Here is a 26,436-nt window from a genome sequence, read left to right as displayed (position 1 = left end):
AAGTCATCCCATCTCACCATCAGTCTAGATTTTTATTGTATTACGTATTTTGTTTGTTTTTGAGACAGGGTCTTACTCTATCACCCAGACTGGAGTGTAGTGGTGTGATCACAGTTCACTGCAGCCTCAAACTCCCTGGCTCAAGTGATTCTCCCACCTCAGCCTCCTAAATACCTGGGACTATAGGTAAGCACCACCACACCCAGCTAAATTTTTTTGTATTTTTTATGGAGACAGGGTTTCACTGTGTTGCCCAGGCTAGTCTTGAGCTCCTGGACTCAAGGGATTGCCTGCTTTGGCCTCCTGAAGTGCAGGGATTACAGGCATGAGCCACCACACCCAGCCTATGTTAAATGTTAACAAGTAACGTATATTTATACATGTACATATACACAGAGTAATAGTTCTTATGAAAACTAATGCTCAAGAAATGAGAAAATAACCCCTTTACAATTGCTGTATTTAAGACCAAAGTATATGCACATACATCTTTCAAAGGAAACAAAACCCTAAACCCTATGCAGCATAGCCAGTGGTAACTGGAGTTCCTACAATAAAACAATATTAATTCATGAGAAAAATGGTTTTGTTTACTTATAAAAGTTCCATTTTGATATGTGAAAATTGCTAAGCAATACTATCTGGAAATGTTATCTGGAAAAGACAGTGCAAAGGCAGAAAAAGGACGGAATTTGGAAGAAAAAAGACTGTGTTCTTGTCCTGCTTGTCTACAACCCACATACTTGTGATCTGAACATGCGTCATTGATTCTTGGGCCTTAGCTTCCTCAGGACCTCTTATATTTTATAAACATGACCCCAAAGGGTTGTTATTCAGATTAAACGATATGATACAAATGTATACTCTATAAAGTGTTATATAAATGTTAAATGTATGTAATCATTATTACCTACTTAAATTTGACTAATGTAGGAAAGGCATGTGTGTGCTTGTGCACTTAACCCAAGAGCATTCAACCATTCTCTGCTATTCCCTCTTCAAACTCTCCTGAAGTATAATTAATTACATAGCCTAATCATTGTGCAAATGAGATTCCAATTGCTATCATAGCCATGTACCTACCATATCTTGGATCCTCCAATTTATTCAAATTGAAGAATTTCTTTCCTGGTTGTACAGGATCCAGTGGCTCAGCAAGGTGTGCAAATGGGTTGCTCATGATGACTGATGGCCACGTATTCCTGAAAAGAAAAGAGAACATTTAAACTCTTCTTTTGAAGCTGGACCTCGTTTATACTGACAAGCATTTACCTTTTTCAACAATTTCAGTACACGTTCACTTAAAGAAATCATTTATTATCTTTTTGAAGTAGGAGGATAGTGGAAGGTAAATGAATACAAGAATGATATTCTTAGCAAGTAAAATGGGCTTGTGTAAAGTTACTGTGAAAGCTAGCCTTCACCTCTCAAGACAGCATAAAAACCCAAACTTCTTTTGTCTTATTTCTACAACTTTCCAACATTCTTCCACTGGCAGGAAAAAGTGAAATGAAGGACACATCTCATGGTCAATCTTGAATATATGAACAGACCTCTAAGGTGGTCTCATGTCCTGCATGGCAAGAGGTTACAAGCCCATAGCAGGTGACATTATGCAATTGTATAAAACTTGAACTTTGGAAGTGGGGAATTAAGAGCAGTTGTTTTCTGGTACTGTCCTGTGAATTTCCTGTTGTAACAATCTCTGCAGCATTTTGAATATACTTGAATGTCATAGTTAGCAAGTCTTCCCAACTCATTTTTGCAGATGGTGGCAATGGTGCATTGACATTGGGGAATGTTTAAAGCAAGGGTCCCCAAGTCCCAGGCGGCAGACCAGTATCAGTCCGTGACCTGTTAGGAGCCAGGCCATATAGTAGGAGGTGAGCAGCGAGCAGGTGATGTAGCATTAAGGCCTGAGCTCACCTCCCATCAGATCACTAGATTCTCATCGGAGCGCAAACCCTATTGTGAACTGCGCATGCGAATCTAACTAATGCCCAACAATCTGAGGTGAGGTGGAACAGAACAGTTTCACCCCGAAACCATCCCCTACCCACAATCCATGGAAAACTTGTCTTCTATGAAACCGGTTCCTGGTGCCAAAAGGTTGGGGACTGCTGGTGCCACTTGTGTCCGTGTGAAGAGACCACCAAACAGGCTTTGTGTGAGCAACAAGGCTGTTTATTTCACCTGGGTGCAGGGGGGCTGAGTCCGAAAAGAGAGTCAGCATACATCCAGATGTGTATGTGCAGGTAACAGGGGATATGATGGCTTAGCTTTGGCTCAGAGGCCTGACAGTTGGTTTAAAGTACACTATGATGGCATAAAGGCCCCAACTCCCCAGATGGGTTTGGAGGGGGACCCTCTACCCCAGCTCTGGGCAGAAGTTCTCATGTATCTTTTTATAAACAAGGGAAGATGCCATTCTTTTCACCATATGGAAAAATGGCTATTTCAAATCATTTAACTATCCATCTTAGAGCAAAACACACTGGGGCGGGAGTCAGAAGGCTTGCTTTCTGGTCCTACCTCTTGGGCAAAAAATTCTTGTATCAATCGATTCCTCAACATTCTTAATTTTAGGATACATTAGAATAGCTAACATTTCCCTGTTTAATCCCAGGGTTTTTATAAGTAAATATTTAAATATTCAACATGTTCATGAACTGACTGATATAAAATAATATATAACTGTAAAATGAAAAAAAAAAAAAACCCACCATGGATAAAGGAAAGGACTGAGAGGATAAAAGGTTGGAAGTGTGCTTTGTCTCTATAGACAGGCCCCTATCCTCACAGGACACAAAAGGGACTGGGCTTCTTTTAAGAGGCCTGGGACCTAGAAATCAGGACTGGGAGGAAAGCTTAGTTTTTACTATGTTTCTTTTAGTATTGTTTGCATTTTTAACTATGTACACACTCAACTTTAAAAAAAAAATAGCTAAAAATTTAAAAGAAATAGACATTTGCACATCTCCTTTGGCCAAAGTCTGGTAGGTAGTAGGTAGTTCTGGGGAGAAGCAGTTGATTGAGAAGCAGCCTGTGTCTTCCTGGATTGCTAGTGCAGGAGGTGAGAGGACATGCCACAGCTAACGGTAATGGGCGCAAGACACTGAAGAGGAGACAGCCAGGCTGTTTGCCCAGCACCTCTTTCCTGGGAACTGCTTCTCCCACCTAGTCTCACATGCTGTATGCAGCAGCTGCCATTTGGTGGGAGAGAGGAAAGGTGTCTGACCCAATCTGGCCCAATCAACTTCCTTCTCTGGGCGTTCTGGAACTGAAACTAAAGAATGGACAGCAAAGGCTACTGGAATACACTGTAACTGTGTTTATAAAAGTATGTACCTTAGGCCATCTGCATTAGAATTATCCAGGAATCTTTCTTGTTAAAAATATAGATTCCTGAGTATCCCCTCCCCACCCACTGAACCTGTTCAAGCGTCTAGGTGATTCCAACACACGTTCAGCTTGAGAATCATTGGTTGGCACTGTGGAGTGTTACCAGGTGAGGCACTTAACACTTAATTCAAGAAGCAGAGAGGCAGCACAGAAGATACCGAAAAAGGGAGGGCACATTCTAAAACAGGAGTCACAATCAAAATGCCTCCAGGGCTCAGGAAGAGACCTGTGCACGTGAGGCAGGCTGCACAGGGACTAAAGAGCCTGGGTGATCTGTGCCCATCTAAGGGGGCAGAGGCCACCTGGCTCCAGCCGAGAGGGTATGAAGGAATGCTTGCCCAGTGTTGAGAGATCATCTAATTTTCCAAGTCAGACTGGTAATCTAGATTTTTATATGAACTCTTGACTTACAAAAGTTGGCAACTAATTTTTTCTAAACTGTGTGGGTCTGTGGCATGATGGCAAAACCAAACACACCTGTGGGCCCTGTTCTACCAGCGGTGACAGGTAAGGAGGCGAGCAAGTGCATGGCAGAAACTGAAATGGATAAAAGGGGTGGATGGATTAAAAGCTGAAGAGGCAAAATTTAGAGAAAATGGCTGCTGGGTGAATGGGAGAAAACCTATGCGGAGAAGAAATAAGGCTGAACTCCAGGCATGGAGGATTGACGGCTATTAGGACTGTTTTGGGAGGGAAGATGGTGGCTTTAGTTTTTGAGGTGAGAGTGCATGTAAGATAAAGTGCCACACAAATTCAAGAGATTTGTGACTAATCCTCACTCAACGAGCAGCCAATCGGGGGTGGTGGGGGGGAAAGCCCTGTAAACAAGAAACCTGCTAGCCTGTCCGCAGAAGGAGAAGTCTACAAATCTGTGGGCTCAGAAAATGAAACTAGTAATTCCACTGATTGAAATTCTGAATATATTTAAAAAGGCAACAGTGCTACTCTACCTTTCATTTGTCACCCATGCTATACTCCCCAGACTTACCTTTTCCATCCTCAAACAGTAGCAACGGCAACAATAAAACTGCTATTTTCCTGCCTGGAAAAACAGAAGACTATCTCCACAGAAGCCAGAGTCTCTGCAGGCAGGGGAAGCTGTGGGAAACGCACACGGGACTGAGCAAGATGGGTCAATCACCTCTTTAAATGGCCTTAAGTGTCTGAATCATCCTATCTCTGTGTCGAGTCTTAAAGGAGCCAGATGTCCCAAGTCTGCCAAAATTTTTGGCAGTTGTTTATTTGTACCCATATTTGCCATTATGCAGTGGGGACCAAATGTGTCAACTTAATTCCCTGTAGCTACAAATGTCTGGGCCATAACACAAGAAGCCTCACATGATTCCTGCTACTCCCACCACCTACAAAGTCAGCTGGTATTTTTCGATGGATATAGTGACCGATATGTTGGCTCTTGGAGAAAATGGCTTGTTTTAAAGTGTACTACCATCTGCCTCCCTTTATCCTTGGAAGCTAGATAACTGTCTAGTTTCACTATATTAAGGAAGTAAATTCTATCTGCGGAAGGGAAGAGAAGCACCAGTTAGTTATACCAGCACATGCCAAGTGCTTTACACCGTCTTCTCTACCTGGCAACATCTCCATAAATGAAATCATATCATTATTCCCATTTTACAGATGAGGATACTGCAGCTCAGAGGGATGGAAAACCTTGCCTAACAGCATACACCAAGTAAGAGGCAGAGCTAGGTTTCAAACCCTGGCTCTTTCTGCCACCCTACACCACCTCACTACATGCAGCCACCCTGCTCTGACGATGCCGCTGTTGGAGGTCACCCGCCAGCCCCTAAAGCTGGGAAAGTCATGGCAATCCTCGCACAAGAGACTCAGTTTCGAATGCTGCAGTTGCCTTTACTTCTTTCCAGGGGACCCCCTTGCAATCAGGTCTGAGCCAGGCACTGTCACCTGTCTCCTGCCACTTTGTGCTGAGCCACAGGTCAGTAGAAAGTAACAGCAGCTCCATTTGGGCAACCCAAGACTAACTTTGTTTGGAAAACAGGCCCTCCATACAAGCCTAGAGGACTCTGGAATTTGGAGCCACTTTAAGGTTCCACCCATACTATCACTCGTCTCAAATCTCCTGGTTTAGTAACTCCAAGAGAAAGCCAAAAACAATCATGTTTCAAAGAGGTGTGAGAAGAAAGATCTTTGGCTGGGTAATGGGTCTAGATCCAGAGAAGAATCCAGGCACCATGCCTCCTATGCCTGCCTTTCCCTGGCCAGTCACTCATCCCATCCCTAACCCTTGAGTATTATCACTGATCCTTCAGGCTCCAAAAATAACCCCAACATCTGGGGTTTCATCTAGGAACCCCCCCACTGGCCAGGAAGCCCTCCCTATGTCCCACATCCACATAAAGCACAGGTCCCACTGCTTCAATTCCTTTCTTATCTCCCCCTCTCTCCTCCTGCTGCTTTGTTCTTGGCTCTTTTCTGTTTTATCTGATCTTCATTTAACAATAAAGGATAAGAATGAACAAACGAAGACAGTTAATGTGGATTTTTTTGGAGGTGGCAGAGTATCTAGATATATACAGTGTTTTTCGAAAGAGGGAAGAGTTAGCATATATCACACCATTTGGGGTTGCTGCTTTCTTTGTTCTATAGAATGAGATGATATTGCATGGTGGCAAGAAGAAAAAAGAAAAAAAAAAGGAAGGAAGGAATGGGAAATAGTATCTTTTAAGGTACAAGGTGGGAGCAATTATTGAGAACTTCTCCCTCCGGGACGCTTGTCAGAATGCTGAGGATGGTGAACACTTGTCCCTGGCCACCGAATCAAGTAAGACAGATGAACAGTTCTTATACAAAAGGAATAAAAACGGAGCTACTGTATCTGAAACCCTTGACTGCATGTAGTTCACATTCTGAAAGTCAAGATAATTATTTGGTAGAGAAACAGTGTCTTTCAAAGCTAACCCATCCTGAAATACTAGCTGGGTGACTTGTACAGGGTCATGATTAGCACAGGTACACTCTATGCATGCAAGAGTAGGGGTAGGCGTGGACGGTCTGAACACCAGATTTTTAAAGTAGGTCACTAAAAAAAAAACAAATATTAGGCAAAGGCAGGCAGAACTAGGGTAAGACATTTAATAAATAAGTCATGCTCCCAGTAAAAGGGTGGGAGGAGTGAAGAGCTGGGGTTCTTCCCCAACCCCAGTCTTGCTACCAACTGACCTCTGGCTCAATTGAGGACACTTGCAGGTGCCTTGGTGTGACGCCTTTTGTGCATACATGGCATGGCACTAAGGCATGGCACCAACCTGTCACCATTCCCTAGGGACACCTTAACCTTAGGTGCTAAGGAGGTAATGAGACAGAGAATGTTGAGTTTTTGGTAAAGAACCTTAGTAATCATATAGCATTCCCCCGAGGAAGACAGAGAGGTCCTGAAAAGCAACTGACTGCCTAGGGTCACAGGACTCATTAGTGGGAAAACTAGGGAAAAAAAAAAATACAACTGAGTTTCCCTCCAATAAAATGCAAATTTCCCTCAGGGGAGAAAAAAAAAAAAAGCTTAAAATCTTTCATAGGTAGAGTTGAAAAAAGTACTACTTAGGTGTATCACAGTCTTTTGGTGCTTCTGTGATGTTAGTTCTATCATCACTCACTAAAACTTTCATGTGTTTCAGAATTGCAGAGAACTGACAGCTAAACTTTGGAAAAACAACTTAAGTTTAGGTTTTTGATGATCTGCCCTGGGTGCCACTTTTTTCCAAAAGACACAGTAAGGGCAAATCAGTTTTACTGACACAATATTGAATATACAATCCCTTACTCAGATTCAAGATAAAAAACGTTAGTAAAGGTTCACATTAAAGGATATGAGAATTTTAAAGTTGCAAAATAATATATATATGTATATACTAGGATCTGATTTAAGTGAAAAAAAAAAATTCAAGACCATTAGTGTATAGTCATTCATACACACACACCATTGCATATGCAAATGTGCAAAAAAGAAAGACATAAAGTTAACATGGATTACAAACAGAATAACACATTGTATATAAGGGAGACTTTAGCTTTCTATGTTTTATACCCCTGTATTATTCAAATTCTATTTTTGATAAGCATGCATTCATTTACTACTTCTTAAAAAACTGGAGCAGTCATTTAAACTTTGTACATAAATACCTATATTAGCATCTCTATAAAATGAGAACTTGACTTCAGCAATAACCTTTGAAAGAAAGATAGAATTGTTCATAAAGTTCCTGGAACTACAAATGCAGGTCTTTCTTTAATAATGACTGGTGAAGATGTATTTAAATTTATGACTATAACTCCAGACAAAGTCCACTTTGCTCCCCTCAATATGTTCTTTGATATCTACCAACAGAGAGAAAGAGCTGTGAAGAGAATCCCTGAATGGCTCAAATTTAGCCTTAGATGAACAGTGCCACACCTCATTTCAGTCAAACAGGCTAATCCAAGTGGGGCCTTCCCTTCCCACCCCATCCCCAGCTCCCTTTCCAATCTCAGCAGGATACCAAATTGGTTACTGAACCACATCTTCTTGGGTAGTGACAACTTTAAAAAATATTACACTAAGAAATAGATATGGCCAGGCACAGTGGCTCACGCCTGTAATCGCAGCACTTTAGGAGGTCGAGATGGGCGGATCACCTCAGGTCAGGAGTTCGAGACCAGCCTGGCCAATGTGGTGAAACTCTCTCTCTACTAAAAGTACAAAAATTAGCTGGGTATGGTAGCATACACCTGTAGTCCCAGCTACTCGGGAGGCTGAGGCAGAAGAATTATTCAAACCCGGCAGGCGGAGGTTGGAGTGAGCCAAGATCACGCCATTGCACTCCAGCCTGGGTGACAGAGTGAGACTCCATCTCAAGAAAAAAAAAAGAAAAAGAAAGAAAGAAAAAAAGAAATTGATGCTCACTGTAGAAACAACAGAAAATGCAGGTGAGCAAAAAGAACAAAATCAAATCCTTTGTAATATCATGATTTAGAGTTTCATTTACCATAACTTTTAAATGCATTTGAATTTTTCAAAAAAAAAATGGACTAGACCTCACATTGTTTTGCAAATTGCTTTTTTTCCACTCAACAATAAACCTCAAATATCTTAATAGGACAATCGTGTGATTTTTACAGCACTTTTAACTATACCATAAACATCTACCCTTTAGATATATAACAATTTCCCTATTATTAAAATACTTAGGTTGTTTCCAAGTACTAGCATTCAAACAATGATGCCTTGTATACTCACATCGTTAGTAGGTCCTTAAATCACTTCTTTTAAACAAATTTCTAGCTTTCAGTTCCTAGGAGAGAGCTGAGTGAAAGGATCTGCACATCACCAGGATGCCTGGAAAAGGCTGTACCAATTTTACGACCCTTCTCTGAGGCAGTAAGCGGAGGTACTCAAACCAGGCAACCAAATTCATATTTACCGTTTGCTAAGTTGAGACATTAAAAAGCCAATCTTGGCATTTCTTTAATAGTTAGTTAAATTGAGTAATTTTCCATCTGTCTGTTAGACATCTAAATTTCTTCTTTTGTAAACTGCCTGTCTGCCAAACAGGTCAAACTGAGTAACACTAAGATGACCTCTGCTGATCAAATGTTCTCATCTCCAAGGGGACTTAACTGAGCTATTAATGTGGATGCCTCAGTTCTGTAACTCTGGAGAGACCGAAACTGTCTTTGGCCTCTACTTGGTCTTGAGATATGGTCTACAACATTTCCCTTTATGTGAATGACAAACAGCCCTAAAATCTGTCGACAATTTGACCCCATGCTTGGGTGCACTGTGAGCCTAGTGAACTATAGAAAAGAAAGGGGATGATTATCTTAAATCATGGACAAAATCCTATTTGGGGCAGTACATTTTGCTCATGAGTAACTCTACATTAAAATTTAAATATTAGGTTGGCAGCTATTTTCTTTCAGCATTTAGAAATATCAATCTGGGTTGACGCAGTGGCTCATGCCTGTAATCCCAGCAATTTGGGAGGCCAGCATGGGTGGATTGCTTGAGCCCAGGAGTTTGAGACCAGCCTGGGCAATATAGCAAGACCATGTCTCTACAAAAAAGTGAAAAAACTAGCCAGTCATGGTGTCCCACACCTGTAGTCCCAGCTACTTGGGAGGCTGAGGTGGGAGGATCGCTGGAGCCTGGAAGATTGAGGCTGCAGTGAGCTGTGATTGTGCCACTCCACTGCATTCCAGTCTAGGTAACAGAGCAAGACTCTGTCAAAAAAGAAAAAAGAAAAGAAAAGAAAAAAGAAAAAAAGAAAAAAAAGAAATTCCGAACCCTGGCAGCAATCCTTGCAAACAGGTTTTGTGAGGGAGACTGCACGTAGCATATGGATAGATGCTAAACCATCACTCTTGCTAGAAAACCATGTCAGACCATACACCCACCCAGCTGACAGGGAGTGATTCAACAGTAGCATTCAAGAGGAGTGCTATGTGATGATGTTTATCTATCATAGCCAGATTTGTAGAGATGTTTGGAACAGTCGACTTACTTTAAGCTAAATGCCAAGGATCAGAAAAAATAAGATTCTCCTTTTAGGGTCGCCATCCCATCTTTGGAATATATAAGTCTATGAATTTGCTACTTGTGTTATCAAAGTTTAATTTTCCTAAGATAATTAAATATTATACTTAATTACCTTATGTTATAGACAGAGGCATAGATATTAATGGGCCCTACAAGCAAGCACAGGATTTCCACACAGCAGCAGGAGAAGCACAGGAGACGAATAAACCCAGGCAGCAGAACTGTCAGTAGTGGGCTGGAGAGGATGAGGGTTTTTGTTTGTTTGTTTGTTTGTTTGTTTGGGGGGTACATATCAGTTTTCAGGGGAGCTTGTATAGTTTGAAAGAGCCTTCAGACAATCAACTGAGAATCATCTTTCTAACTCTAATCATCTAGTCTAAAGTACTGGCAGCACATCCCCCGATCCTTTTTTTGGGCTATCTAAAGACACATAAGAGTGGATTTAAAAAAATCTACGCAAACAAGAGAAAAAGATTTCTCCTGTATTTTATGTGGTTTGCCCATCTGTTTTCCTCTCTTCCCACACCTTCTGAAATATACCGGTCTTGAAATGCCATGGCTTCCAACTCTAAAGTCAAAGTACTATCACTGCATCTCTAAGGTTCACTGCAGTTCATTAAAAAGGTTAGCTATATTTCATTTCTGTTTAAACAGAAATTAATTGGCCCCACTCCCAAACTAACTTTTGTGTATCTAAACATCATGCTACTTATAAACAATATTTTTGTCAAAAGTAAAATTCCAAGGATATCTATGTGAATATAAACAACACTGAGCTCAGAATCATCATGGCCAGCAATATCACCAAGGCTTGTTAACTGGGTTCTTTCATAAGAGAGCTAGAAATATTAATTCTTTGTTTTATTTAATGTGGATGCATCTGGGAAACTGCACTGAGTATCTCTGAATTTTCCAAGAAACCAGGTCATCTCTTCAATTATTTTAGCTGGTCATAAAACAAAAACCTCTTAAATGTGATACTTGTAACTAGAAAAACTTTGAAGGAGAAGTCATATGAGCAATTATCTATTTTTTGGAGAGAAACTGGGGGGAAAAGAGTGGTGCAGAAAGAATGGATTTAACAATATAACCACATATGTCAACACGTTTTTCTTTCTTTCTTTTTTTTTTTTTTTTGAGACGGAGTCTTGCTCTGTCGCCGGGGCTGGAGTGCAGTGGCCGGATCTCAGCTCACTGCAAGCTCCGCCTCCCGGGTTCACGCCATTCTCCTGCCTCAGCCTCCGAGTAGCTGGGACTACAGGCGCCCGCCACCTCGCCCGGCTAGTTTTTTGTATTTTTTTAGTAGAGACGGGGTTTCACCGTGTTAGCCAGGATGGTCTCGATATCCTGACCTCGTGATCCGCCCGTCTCGGCCTCCCAAAGTGCTGGGATTACAGGCTTGAGCCACCGCGCCCGGCTCAACACGTTTTTCTTGAGCACTAAGTATGTGCGTCTATTTTCATTCAGTCTTGTCTCATCCTGGATAACTAACCAGAATGTGCTATGTACATGTCAAGATTAAAAAAAAAAAAAATTAAATGGTCTTTAAATGATGGTTTTATTTTGAATTAGCCATAAAACTTTTCTGTGCCTCAGTTTCCCAATCTATAAATAAGGTTGGTTAATGATCTAAAAAGTCCGTTCTAAGTGAAAAAAATTCAATGATTCATTCATTCACATTTATGTTAACTGTCTTTTATGTGCCAGGAACTATTTTAGGTCCTGGAGATACATCAGGGAACAACAGAGACAGAGTCCCTGCCCTCATAGTACTTCCGTTTTAATGGAAGGAGACAGACTAAACAAATAAATAAATATACAAACAGAATGTCAGATGGTGACCCATTCTATGGATAAAACAGGGCAAGAACAATAGAAAGTACAGGGGCTGTGGGGAGTGTCAGTGATCAAAAAAGGCCTCACTGCTGTTCAGCCACTGTGCCATCCAGGGAGGGGTAAGCTCACGTGCAAAGGTCCTGAGGTGGGGGCATGCCTGGTGGGTCTAAGGAAGGCCAAGGAGACCAGGGTGAGTGAAGGCAAATAAGGGGAAGACAGAAAAGGCAAAAGGTAGCAGGAGCCAGACCACATGAGGCTCTTCAGCCAATTCTGATGTTGGAAATCTACACTTTAAGCCAGGTGTACAGCTAGATGTTTGTAGTGTATCAAAGTCCCTACTGTGAGGACTTTGATAAAGACAGTAATAAAGTGGCCACAGTAGGGACTTTGATAAAGACTAACTACAAAGCCCTAACTGTATATCTGGTTTTGACTGTAGATTTCCAACATTAAAAATTCATTAAAGTTTGATATGAAATTAACTCATATATGAAAATATTAGATTGCACTTAAAAAGTAGTTACTTCCTCAAGTCTAACCCTGTTTCCCTGAATTTCATTATTAAGTAACAGTGGAAATTCTCAGGATGTATCACAAAAATGATCATGACTCACTTGGCAGATGTGCACAGCCACTGCCAAAAACAACAGGACTTGGGGAACCAGGGCCATGCTATAACAACGCCTGACCAGGCAGCCCCTGCCTCTTGAGAACTTCCCCAGTTCTGGGCTCACTGACCAAGAGGGGGCAGAGCATCACATGCAACTCTTAAAGAGAAAGACTTAACACATCCTGTAAGCTCGTTTTAAATTAGTTGCAGCAGCACAAACTCAATGGAAATATTCACTTTTACTTTTTAGTGTCACTGTGGGCCAATATAAGCAGAGTTTCATAAAAAGTCTTGGTGAACTTCGACATTTATAAATTCCAGAGACAGGCTGAGAAAGAAAGTCACCAAGGGGTCATGAAACATTTGGCAAGAAAGTAAAGGAAGAAGTGGGGACATTGTCCTGAGAACCCGGCATCTGACCCTGCCCTGAGCCTGACCTCATCCTCTCCTCCTTGAGGTCTTCCTCAGCCCCTTCTCAGAATGTGGGGCCCCTACCCTGCAGCTCCCCATGGTCACCAGTGGGGTGTAGTACATGACACCTGCAGAGACCCCAACTAAGCCCTACTGCATCTAAGTTTTTTGGTTTGTTTTTTTGAGATACGGTCTCACTTTGTCACCCAGCCTGGAGTGCAGTGGCACAATCTTGGCTCACTGCAACCTCTGCCTCCCAGGTTCAAGTGATTCTCTGGCCTCAGCCTCTGGAGTTGCTGGGATTACAGGTGCCCACTGCCACGCCTGGCTAATTTTTGTATTTTTAGTAGAGACGGGGTTTCACCATGTTGGCCAGCTGGTCTCAAACTTCTGACCTCAAGCGATCCATCCATCTCCACCACCCAAAGTGCTGGGGTTATAGGTATGAGCCACCACATGCAGCCTGCATTTATGTTTTAAGAGGAGCAGAAGTAGTGGGTGGAGACAGCTGTACTTTCAAAAAAAAGTATTACAAAGCAGGTCCAGTTGAGATCCAATCTTTAAGAAAGCTGCATGATTTCCTCAGGCTCCTGAACTCATTTCACAGATTGTGGCAGTGAACTTTTCTAACTCGAACTTTAGGAATTAGGAATTAGAAAAAAAGGATGTCACCACAAGAGACTGGGTGTCTGGCTGCCAGAGGTCTTATAGGGCCATCTTTACCTCTGTGAATTCACCACGTGTCTGAGGCCAACTATCCCCACCCCCTCACCAACCTGCTCTCATCACAGCTGACTGAACTCAGGGATTACGACTCACGCTAATAAAACTCTCAGAGCTCAATATATAAACCCATATATTTACTGATTTTACTTAAGAAAGGCAACTGTCAGGAGGACCTGAGGCTCCTATTTCTGACCAGCACATTCCTTCCCCGCAGCAGGATAGAAGGACATTGGGAGCTGCAAATCTGAAGCCAGATGCAGGCGTGCTGAGAGAGGGAACTGGAACACAAACCCAAGTCCATCAGACTGCAGAGCCCAACTCTAAAGCAGCTGCTTCCATCCCAGTGACTCCCACAACGGCATGGCTGCTCTATTCCATTGGGTTGAAGGAGTGACAAATACTAAAGCAGCATTAGACCTTGATACTTCTGAGACCTGGGCCTTTCTACGTTGTCTGTGGGAAGGGACTGGTGTGGATTCATACATACACATGACATTTACAGACCTGGAATGAAGGGATAAAGTCCCCATCCTCCTTCAGATGCTCAGACTGAGAACGGAGACTGTGCAGGACAAATCAGAACATCATGCAGCCCATGCTACAGGTGTGGTGGATGAGAGCTGATAAAGAACCGTCAGGGGAAAGCACCTAATCCAACATCAGAGCATCGGAGGGGGAGAGAAAGGCTTCCAGGGAGAGAGGTGACACCATGCATAAACCTCCCAGAATTACACAGAGGTAGGGAGTCACTGAAAGAGGAAGCTGGCAGATGAAACAATACATTAAAGGCAAAAAAGTGTGACACTGCGGGAATCATGCAGTTATTGCACATGGATAAGGTACAAGGTACATGTTGGGGAGAGCTAAGAAACAAGGGATGGAGCAAGGTCCAGGTTGCTGCAAGGTTTGAATTTTTACCAAAGGTAAAGAGGCACCATTAAAGGATTCTGAGCTGCAATCTTTAAGACCAGATTTGATTTTCAGAGATCATTCTGGTAGGGGTGTAGACTGACTCCGGGAAAGGATGCCAGACTGGTGTCAGGGAGGCAGGTTACGGTGCTATTACAGTCAGTAAGACAAGGCAATGAGGAGGTACAGGAGGGAACAAATCCAGGGAGAGTTATGAAAGCAGGACAGGCTGGGGTAGGTGAGGAAAAAAGAGAGGTCTCGAATAGCTTCTATGTTTCTCATTTGGGCAAACTGGCAGAGCAAATGAACAAGATGGGAACTGGGATGTTGGTTTTAGACATGGTGGATCTGGGATAAGATGTCCAGTGGGCAGGGGCATATATGGGCCTGGAACTTAGCAGGTTGGACTGGGACAGAAGCTGGGAAGAACAGCAGCAATGTTCAGGCATTATCCCATGCATGCCAGATCATTTTAGAAGCTCAGCAGCCTGGAGACACGCAATGAGTACCTGTGGGGTGCCACGCATCTAATCCAATTCCTCTAATGCAGACCCTTGGCAATTCTGTAACAAGGGCATCACCATCCCATTTTACATGAGAGAAGACAGGATCTGAGAGGTTAAGTATCTTGCATGGTCTCATGGCTGGTAAGTGACCAAACTGGGAGTCAAACTCAGGCTCCTGAATGTCAGAACCAACTCTCTTGCAACGTGCCCCTCCCAACAGGCTGCACAAATGATATCATTTTACAGTCATTTAACATATTGAGATCCAAAAAAGCAAATGCATTTAAAAAAATAAATCTAATTTTAAAACAATCTCCAAGCTCTAAAGCACATATACGGGGACAAGATGGTAAACTTCATGTTCCCTAAAACATCCTTGATTTTGGCAAAATTTGTATGATAGATAACTTTTAAAGAAAGGGTTGATGTAAATAATACAGGCATTATCCGCACTTAGGAAGAGACTGATTTCTTATCTAAGAAAATAAGGGTTCATGAAACATAACATCCTTAAAACCAATCCTGAGGCTAGTTTTGATTCTACCATTAATACAAAATTGTACCTTTCAAATGTCTGCCCAGCATAGCTCTTGTACATAGCAGATTCTTGGCAATGGCTTATATGTCGTATCTGTTCTAAACCAAAAATTCAAACCTGGTGATCATGTAGGAGGATACTTTCCTAGACTGACACCTCTTCTTTATGAACTATGCCACAAATTGCAACTTGCTTTGTAATTCCACAATAGCAGTTATAGAAAGGATGATGAGGATGTTGAATAATTAAGTGCTCCATACATGTCTATTTCGTTAGCAGTGGCCCAGGCAAATTATGCTATCCCAAGATGGGCTTGCCCAGGATTCTCCTTAGATCAAGACAAGAGAATGAGAGAGAACCACACCAGCACTCATGTACAGACAGCTTTACTAATTCTTCCAAGGTGGATTAATTTTTGACACCAAAGGTAACAGAACATGAGGAATCTGAGGAACAACTGGCTCCGAGAGTGGGATATTGTTTCAGTAGGCCTATGGCATTAAGGGGCACAAGAACCTGTTCTGTCTCCCAAAGACAGGCTTAGATGCTTCTGCATTTTCACATATTTGCAACATCTAATCCCAAAGACTCTTGGTTTCCAATTGATTCTTAAAGTCAGTCTTTGCCACTTGCTGCTGAGGGTAAGATTTCCTCTATATTCTTAAACCTCAGTTTACTTCTTTGCAGATTTTAGGTAACAATGTCTGTCTGCACTGCTCTGCCCAGATGACAAGGGCTGCTGGGATAATTAAACAAGGTAACACACGAAAGCACTGCATATTCTGGGAACTATATCCCCATGAGTCACCATAATTCATGAGATTGCTATTGACTTACCTATGGTAAGTGCTAAATGTAGCCTGTTTCTTTTACTGAAGATTTAAATATACATTTTAAAACAAGTATTTAAAATACAGTCAAGAATCACTCTTATCCATACACGTGACCCAGTATTATTCAGTTTTATTTTTTCAGGTCTTTCTCCTGGTGGGGGCAGGGGGTGCGAGGGGATGCAGTCTACGATTAGAGAAGACCCAAAGGCTCCAGATATATTTGTAAAAAAATGACAAAAGATCATTGAAAACATTTTCTTTTTAGAAAGCTACCTTTTTATATTGGCTCGAATTTAAGACTCAAAAATGGCTCAAATTTAAGACTCTTTTCACCATGATTCTTTAAAATCTTTGAAAATCCAAACTAGTGAAAGAAAATTTTCTCAGTCCAGGTCATATTTGAACATTTTTCTTTTAATGTGAAATAGATTTCTTTTATTCTCAAAATTTTTCTCCAGTGAACTTAATCAACTCAAATTATTTTAGCATGTATTTCCTGAGTATCTTCTTTGCATTATGCATTGCCAAACACCATAGAAGAAAAAAAGATAGGCACACATTCCTTCTCTTATTTGAAGACGGCAATCTAACAAGGAGACTAAGATAGGCACACAAATACAATAGGATAAGGGGCATAAGAAAAGTCAAAGGAAAGAGACAACTACAACTGGGAGTCAAGAAAGGCTTTACAGAGAACTAGGAAGTGGAAGATGAATTTAGATGCATAGGCAGAGTAAAGAGCAAATAACAAAGCAGAGAAACAGGATAGCAGAGCAAGTGTTCAGGGACTGCTCAGCAGTTCAGTATGGCTGACAGCAGGGCAGAACAGTTTTAAGATTTTTGCTACAGCAGTCAATACATGCTTATTCCTAAAAGACCTAATAAGTGATTCTCATTAATTTATGTAGTCGCAGATAAGATGCCAACTCTTGCCAGAGGGAGAAAGAGATGATGTTGAAGAAAAGTATAGGAGAGGGGCCAGGCGCAGTGGCTCATGCCTGTAATCCCAGCACTTCAGGAGGCCGAGGCAGGCGGATCACCTGAAGTAAGGAGTTCGAGACCAGCCTGGCCAACATGGTGAAACCCCCATCTCTACTAAAAACACAAAAATTAGCTGGGCGTGGTGGTGCACGTGTGTAATTCCAGCTACTTCGAGGTTGAGGCAGAAGAATTGCTTGAACCCGGGAGGTGGAGGTTGGAGTGAGCTGAGGTTGTGACACTGCACTCCAGCTTGGATGACAGTGAGACACTGTCTCAAAGAAAAAAAAAAGGTATAGAGGAAACAAAATCGGCCAATTATCACTGTCCACAGTCATTGAGACTGAGGGTTTATAGTCTCCTCTCCACTTTGCATGTCTGAGATTTTCCATTAAAAATAGAGAAAAGGAAAAAAAAAAAGAAATGAAGGCCAGTTGATTTAGGGAGACGGTCAGCTGATAGGGCCAGTCAACTGAAGTGAGAGGGCAGGCCGAGGTCAGACAGACTCTACAGGGGAAGCAGACACAGCACAATGTGACTGTGGTCAATGTGCCTGTTTTTCGGTTCCCCGGGCCTCACACTCCTCACATTTCTCACTGCGAGAGAGTAGCTGGGGTCTGCCACCAGGTAAGCTGGTGGTAAGACTGTCTAAGAAAGATGGAAGAACTGTCCTCAACATACCAGGTGTAAACATACTGTAGAGGTTGATTTTGGTAATGTCAAATGTAATATTTATTCATGCTTGAAAACCCCGACAAGCTAAAGTGAAGAAAATCTAAAAAGCAACTGTGCTCTATCACCAAGAGAAAAGCACTCAATGTTTTGGCGTATCTGCTGCCTTTGTACATGCAGGGAGGGGCACACGTGTACATATATGCACATGCTTTCTCTACTCAGAAATACAGAATCACAGGGAAATACTGCTGTGTAACATGCTTTTTTAGTTTAAAAACTATACAATAGCATTTTGTAACACCAGTGTAAAGGCTGCATAATAGCTTGCTAAGGAACACTTTGACCTAGTATTTCTAACCCTGGACAAAAGTCAAACGTTAATACTGTTAAACAAGATGTTTTGACTTGAGAGGCTCTCTCTTATTTTGTTAATATATACTAATATTATGTATACAAGTTCAGAGCTACGACAAAGTAATTTTTTTTTAATTGGGGGAAGACGATGGTGGCGACATTCCTATCAAATAACTCTATTTTCCTTCCAAAAGTACAGGTTGTTGAGATTTTAGGTTTTTTAGGTTGTAAAAGCAATATATGAATGCTACAGGCTATTCTCCCTTATAAGATAGGCACATATCTGGTATTATGAAAAGTAACAAAAGTCCTCTGGCTTCCTGCTACCTCATTCCACTGCCCAGAACTGGCTACTGGTCTGTCTTCTAAACATTCCTGACGCTACTTTAAATACATGGAATGGAATATGTAATGACACATGCACACAACTTATGTACACTTAGATGTATAAATATGCATACATACACACAGGTATACACACACCGTGTACTCTACAATGTATCATATACATATACAGCGAGGATTTTTTTTTTTTTTTTTTTTTTTGAGATAGGGTCTTACTCTATTGCCCAGGCTGGAGTGCCGTGACACAATCATGGCTCACTGCAGCCTGGACCTCCCAGGTGATCTTCCTGCCTCTGCCTCCCAAGTAGCTGGGACTACAGATATGTGCCACCATACCTGGCTATTCTTTTTTTTCTGTATTTTTGGTAGAGACGGGGTTTCGCCATGTTGCCCAGGTGGGTCTTGAACTCCTGGGCTCAAGCAATCTGGCTTCTCTGAAAGTGCTGAGATTATAGGCGTGAGTCACCATGCCTAGGCCTTTCCATCCTTTTTTAACATTTCCTTTGTCTCTGCCCCTGGAATCAAGATAGCTCTTAGAGACACTACTAGTTTTTGCATAATGATACGCAAAATTCACACAATGGGTTAGACTGCAGGTCCATCCATCCCAGCATAATATCTAAGACGGCTTCAGGGAGGGAGTTGGGAATAAGACCCACATGTGGCTCTGTCCTCCAAACTTGACCACACTCGGCCTTTCTTTAAACAACCTACTATGGAGTCTTCTATGATTGATTCCAAATCCTCTACAGTTACTACTGCCTGCTACATCCATCTTGGAGACTCAAGTTTCTGGTATTCATGCATAAAGTCCTGAAGAATCTCCTTTTCCATAAAACTATCTCTTTGAAACATGGTTCTTGTTCTGATAGGCTAGGTCAGGAGTCTGCAAATTAAGGCCAGCACTTGTTTTTGTAAATCAAGTTTGACTGGAACACAGCCATGCTCATTTGTTTGCATATTGTCTATTGCTGCTTTCATGCTTCAACAGCAGAGCTGAGTAGCTGCAATAGAAACTGTATAACCATAACCCAAAAAGCCTAAAATATTTCACTACCTGTCCCTTTACATAAAAAGGTTGCTGATCAGAATATGATGAAAACATATTTTTTTAATCAAAAATTTTAGAGGACTTGAATCATACACCCTATATCTAGGATCTTTGTCTAGACTAAAGAGTCTGTTTTCTAAGAAAACAAACAAACCAAAAGCACCTTGGCTCAGACAATAGCAGTGTCAGCTGGCAAAGGTTTAACAACTTGAATTCCAGGAGGAAAAAAAAGCTCTGATGTAGTATTTGCTGATTTCCATGGTGTAATTATTCCCACCATGGCTTATTTCAATCTAAAAAAAGGTGTTGCCACTGAACACGGAATTAGGAAGAGATATGCACAAATGCTAGTATAAGTGCCTTGGGACACTTACTATCAATGGCCTAACTCCTCATTTTAAAGTTAAAGACATTGAGACCCAGAGAAGGCGTCTTAACCTGAGGCTGGCCCAGTGACTGGCACCAGGTTGGAGGTAATTTCCCTATGAGTCTGGCTGCCTCCCAGGAAATTACTTCCTGGGAAGTAACGTAGAAGGAAGAGTTGGGGAAAGAAGGAAAAGGAAGTTCTTTGCCAGGTACGTGGTGATACGCGTTGGTTTTTATCATCATCTCCACGGTGTGGGACTCTGGTTTCTTTAGCACATGGCTCTGAAGCACACTTTAGGTAGGGGGTACTGCTCTTCACACAGGACCAGCTTTCATGTACACTCTCTGACAAACAGACTATCTCAATTAACCAGCAGTTATCTAAGCTATCAGACCATAATTGCCAGAAAGACAGGGACTGACTGCATCTTTTGTGCTCACTACTTTCCTGGCATCCAGCACATAACTGGACACATGAGAAAGAGGTGGCCAACAAAAATTTACTGAAAGAATGAAGGAATGAGACCCCATCACCAAAGTGGAATTTTTTAATACAAAGAACACAGCAGGTGCTCAGAGTTTAGATCCCATTTCCTTCTCCTGTGGACTTCTCCTTCTCACCTGTGGACTCTGCCACACACAACATGCTCATGTGCATGCAACACTTCTCAAGTATTGGCCGTAGCATTTAAACTAATCTATCAGAGCACAAGAGGCTCTATGGATGAAGGAACAAAAGGGAGGATGGAGTTAGAAAATTTCTTCGTCCCATATATATACACGTAACATCTGTCTTGAACTTGTTCTGACAAGGCACAAAGCTAAGGAAAGAGTCCCATGAAGGACCTCACCTACCACACTGCAGGATGGTGGAAACTGCTTTTTGACAGGGGCTGAGGAAGCATCACTCAGAGTGATACACCTCTGAAAGCAGAAAGTGAAAGAACATCAAGACAGGGAATCATTATTCCAATAAACTCAAGGCTAATAACCATGTAACTGCAAACAACAATGAACACGTGCAAGGGAAGGCAAAAGCATGCCTCCCTGTTCTTTGGGAAATAACTTCCTGACTACTTGGTAACTGTCACACGAACCCCTACACACTTGGCACGGTCTCCCCATTGGTACTTTTCTGAGCCCACAGGTCCTGTTTGCCACATCACTGTTGTAATCCTGATGAACAGACAGGTCAGTTCTGCAGCCACAGAAACAACCAAAGGCATGTATGAGGCCGTGCTGACTTTTCAGGAGGCTGGCAAGGTTCATCACAGCCTCACAGGGGACCTAGTACATGGTTTCCAAAGTGAGTCAAACTTGGTTCCAGATACCAGAAGTTAACTGTCCACGGCATGGGGTGGTGAGTGTTCCCATTCAGAGGAAGGATCATAAACAAGAAGCAGGCCCAATGAATGAAGCCTCTGAAGCATCCTCAAAGTGTGGTGCAGAGAACTCCTAGGGATCTCCAAGGTCAAAAACCACTTTCATAGTAATAAAACGTTACTCGCTTTTTTTCACTCATGCATTTTCAGGAGTATACAATGGAGGTCTCAAGAGGCTACATGATATGCGATACTGCAACAGACTGCAGAAGCAGCTATCAGAATCCAGCTGTCTTCAATTATGCTTGACATCAAAGAGATTTGCAAAAATGTAAAACAATGCCATTCTTCTCAATAATTTTCTGTTTTGGAAAATATAGTTCTTTTTCATAAAAATAGGCAATATTAAGATATAATTAGCTCATTATTCTTTTTTTTTTTTTTTTTTTTTGAGACGGAGTCTTGCTCTGTTGCCCGGTCTGGAGTGCAGTGGCCGGATCTCAGCTCACTGCAAGCTCCGCCTCCCGGGTTCACGCCATTCTCCTGCCTCAGCCTCCCGAGTAGCTGGGACCACAGGCGCCCGCCACCTCGCCCGGCTAGTTTTTTGTATTTTTAGTAGAGACGGGGTTTCACCGTGTTAGCCAGGATGGTCTCGATCTCCTGACCTCGTGATCCGCCCGTCTCGGCCTCCCAAAGTGCTGGGATTACAGGCTTGAGCCACCGCGCCCGGCCTCATTATTCTTTTTAAATGAATTATTAAATATAGTACAAATTTCTGTCTTACACATTATAAATATGGATAGATATAATTCACATAAAAGCTCCTTAAGATACTAATTTTTAGGAGTGTAAAGGGGTACTAATTTCTAGGAGTGTAAAGGGGTACTGAGTCCCAAAAAAGTTTGGGGACTTCTGTCCTAGAGGTTGTCCCTCAGGGAAGAGAGTTATGCGTGTTGGCAAGAAGATGCCATTACGACGTGCTAGCTAAATGTGGAAAAAAATGACTTGGTCATAACTGCAGCCCAAGCTCCTTTCTGGATCTCTGAATCTATCTGGGTGGGCTCTGTGTTCAAGCCTCCCACGTAAGGGTCTCTTCCCCCTCATCCCATTTTCCCTTTACCCCTTGGAGTGCATTCCCGGATCTGCCCGCAGAACTTTAGCAAGCGTTTCCCTACCCAGCTAGCCGGGCCTCAGCGATGACTCCCAGTGCGGGCCTCACAGCCTCGGGGTTAGGACTCCCAGGATCAGCCGCACACCCTAGGCAAGGACTTTCAGGACAGCATGCACAGTCAAGGCTAAGAGAGTCTAGGAAAGCCATTTTCAATCCCTGGTCCCTCTCTTCTACATGACATAGACTGGGGACTGGGGGGACGTCAGTCGCCAGAAACACGTCCCCGATTCTCCTCTCAGCCTCCATAAGCTCGCCTCCGAGTCCCCCGGGCCGCACTGCCTCGGGCACCTCGGTAAAGGCCCGCACCGACTCCCGAGGGATACAAGGTGGATGGCGCTCCCGTCTGGGGAGGTGGTCGGGCAACGCTGGTACTCACCTCCGACTGCACGGTGGGGCTCCCGCGACCGGCGTACCAGACCCAAGGAGCGGGACGCGTTCCCGTGCGCTGCGCGGTTTCAGCTGCCGCCTCCACGCTCCGCCCCCTCTCGCCCCCGGGGCCGCCGCGCGATGGGCGGAGCAGGGGCGGGACTGGCGGGCAGCGAGCCGAGGAAGGGGCGGAGCCTGCGGGCGCTCCCGCGGGCCCGGAGGACTTCGCCCGGGGCAGGAGTCGAGGGTTGCGAAAGGCTCCTCCGTAGGATGTGGGAGGGCTGATCCCTCCGCCCGGTCCGCTTCTGCCAGCCTGAGACCTGGGACCAGGGTGTCTGTTGCTCACTTTGGGGCTTAGTATGTGACTGTCCAGCCGGCGTTAGGAAGTGACCAAAGGGTGGGGACGAAATGGAATTATTTAAGAAACATGATTTGGCCATAACTGCAGAGGTTTCATGTACATGTGGTCACTTCGCCCGCCTCCCTTCTCACTTTGTCCGTCCCTACCCTACCCACCCTCTCCACCCTCGCCTTAATTCTTTGCGCAAAGCCTGCCAAGTGGGCATCGGAGTCACGCTGTCAGAGTAGGACTTCAGCATTTCCGTGGCAAAAGTTCTATGTGTAGATTTCCTTGGACATGTAACAACACTTTCTAATACACGATGTTCCCCGATCTGAAGTCAGAAAAATGGCTGGGAGATGGCACCAAGTGGACTTTCACAAGACCTGCTTTTCATGTTGGTTGGAGTTTTGCCCTTTCGGGTGAATGTGAGTTCAAAGAAGTGATTAGATCTTTCTTTTTTTTTTTTTTTTTTTTTTTTGAGGCGGAGTCTCGCTCTGTGGCCCGGACTGGAGTGCAGTGGCCGGATCTCAGCTCACTGCAAGCTCCGCCCCCCGGGTTTACGCCATTCTCCCGCCTCAGCCTCCCGAGTAGCTGGGACTACAGGCGCCCGCCACCTCGCCCGGCTAGTTTTTTTGTATTTTTAGTAGAGACGGGGTTTCACCGTGTTAGCCAGGATGGTCTCGAACTCCTGACCTCGTGATCCGCCCGTCTCGGCCTCCCAAAGTGCTGGGATTACAGGCTTGAGCCACCGCGCCCGGCCCGTGATTAGATCTTTCTAGATAAAAGGTGGTGAGTTTTTCCCGCCCAAATTATTTGGAAAGTTACTGTAGTTTTCTGAATAAGCAGCTTATAGGATGAGTAAACAATAGCCAGTACTAATAGCCCCCCTGCTACCTTATACCGCCCTTCTACTCTGCACAAAGCCCTGTGATTGACTCCACGTTACTCAGTTCAGCCCTTCCAACCACCCTACGGGTAAAGAATATTACCGTCTTTGCAATTGTGCAATGTGCAACAGCTGAGACTCAGTCCTTAGGTTGATTTGACGCCAAAGCCTACACCTTCCCTGTCATGCCGTACTATAGGGTACATCTATCATCTAGTTATATTTAACTTTGAAATATAAATACTTATATTTATTTTGAAAGAGGAAGTAACTATTTCCAATATGAGAGGTGACTTTCTTCCCACCCACTTCCTAAATCCTTTCCATTCACATTAGTAATTAAATTTTCTTTGAGTCTCCACCATATGGCAGAGGTGCACCACAATCTCTGAAAAATCATGCTCCAGTCCCCTTCGGAGGTAGGGAGAGTAGGGGCAAGGTGAGAGCGAGTAGAAGGCTGGGGAAGTCCGATGAGGACACATCCAGCTAGATTTCAATTCTTAATGAGGCAGCCATTCGGAAAGCAAAGTATCTAATGTTCAATGATAACATCCGTGTAACTGAGAATCCTTCGCAGAAAACAATCAAATCAGAGCTATGAAGGGAATTGAGATTTATTAGTAAGCACGCTGGCCAAAACCGTGAAGCAAATAGTTCCACATCCCCCCAGTCTGTTGCTCTTGGACACTGTCACCAGTGACATGCAGATCGTGAATCCCAGGGCCTGTCCTCAGTTCCTGTCCTTACTCACTGCTCTGTGGTATTTGACACGGGCGATTCATTTTCCTTGAAATGTTAACCTCCTTCTGGCTTTTTAGCCCTCCGCTCTTAGGGGCCACCTCTTCTCTCTTTAGCCCCTCTTTTTTAGGGTCTTTCATTACACTCTCCCCTCTTGCTTTGTATGTTTCTCCATTTGCTGAGTTTTTCTTCATCTATTTTCTCACTATGCAGACTGCCTGCCACTTCTAGCTGAAGCCTGCTATATGTCTGTCATTGGTCTTACTTAACCTTCTGACCTTCATACTTTTGATTTGCAGCCATATGTGGCAACCCCACCTGGATATTCCAAAGGCGCCTGTATTAGACTGTTCTCACGCTGCTGTAAAAACTGCCTGAGACTGGGTAATTCATAGGGAAAGAGGTTTAATTGGCTTACAGTTCTGCATGCTGGGGAGGCTTCAGGAAGCTTAGAATTATGGCAGAAGGAGAAATAGGCACGTCTTACATGGCAGCAGGCGAGAGAGTGTCCTCTGAATGTACAGTGGTCCTCCTGAATGCTTTGAGGGGATTTTAGAATCCCTACATTTTTCACTGAATATATGTCTTCATACCAGAGAAATTTTGAAACAAATGTTTTGTTCCTCTTTTTAAAAAAGTTATATTCATTACAAGGAGAGGCAGTTCTTAGCCTCATCTTGGCTTCCAGTAAATATCCAACTGCTCTCCCCCATGCCCTCTTCCTGCTACATCTGCTATACACTTAATTTTCATGCTCTCTTAATTACTGCCTAAGGGCCTGATCCCTGAGCTGCCTTCCCAGGGAAAAAGAATCCTCTGGGCAGCTACTTACAGTTAAGCACCATTTCTCTCAATATAGCTAATAATAAAAATCACCCCCATGATCCAATCACCTCCTTCCCTCCACATGTGGGGATTACAATTTGCATGGGTACACAAAGCCAAACCATATCAGTGAAAATGGGAATTTAGTGTCTTCTCTAACCATCCTATCTCCAACCTGTCCCCTCCTATCCATCCAGTTTCTGTTTCTTCTTCATCCTAATCCTGCATCCTGAAAATGTATTTCATGATCTGTTGGGAAAGCTAAATGTTTAAAGGGTATATTGCTATGGCATATTACTATGCTCTCACAGGGTCCACCTAACGAATATTTCTGTCACGATATAAAAGGTTCTGCTAATGGCCCAGCTGAGGGCATATACTCTAGGGACCTTCAGAGAGGATGCCACCCAAGTATGTAACTGCTCAGGCACCACAGCTGTGCTCCGGGGGCTAGAGGCAAAAGGACCTTCATTTGAAGGAACAGCACTGATTTAGGAGCTTTACCTGCTAGAAGGCTCTGCTGCTATAAGAAGAACCATGAAGATTCTGTCGGAGACCTGTTGAGCTCTGAGGAATGCCTCGTTATATTCCACACTGACTTCAGTTGCTTATGTATGCTGGACTTCCTCCATTTATTGAAAGGTCCTAGGAACTATCCCCAACTAACTTTGTATAATGCTTTGCAATTTATA

General features: G+C 43.2%; 1 protein-coding gene across 1 annotated transcript in view; it reads right to left on the bottom strand.

Annotated features, from left to right (window-relative positions):
* Window positions 1-23,097, bottom strand: part of ACO1 (aconitase 1) — a 69,391-nt gene extending 46,294 nt beyond the window's left edge. Inside the window, exons 1-2 of the mRNA XM_033237534.1 lie at window positions 22,963-23,097; window positions 1,084-1,202 (exon numbers count right to left, since the gene is read on the bottom strand). Of these exons, the coding sequence (XP_033093425.1) occupies window positions 1,084-1,180 (97 nt within the window). The 5' untranslated portion in view covers window positions 1,181-1,202; window positions 22,963-23,097. The remainder of the gene's footprint in view (window positions 1-1,083; window positions 1,203-22,962) is intronic.
* Window positions 23,098-26,436: the final 3,339 nt, after the last annotated feature.

This window comes from Trachypithecus francoisi, unplaced genomic scaffold, assembly GCF_009764315.1.
Source record: "Trachypithecus francoisi isolate TF-2019V2 unplaced genomic scaffold, Tfra_2.0 Lachesis_group16, whole genome shotgun sequence".
NCBI classification, from domain to species: domain Eukaryota; kingdom Metazoa; phylum Chordata; class Mammalia; order Primates; family Cercopithecidae; genus Trachypithecus; species Trachypithecus francoisi.
Note: the sequence above shows the minus strand (reverse complement) of the source record. Positions and strands in the feature narration are given on the sequence as shown.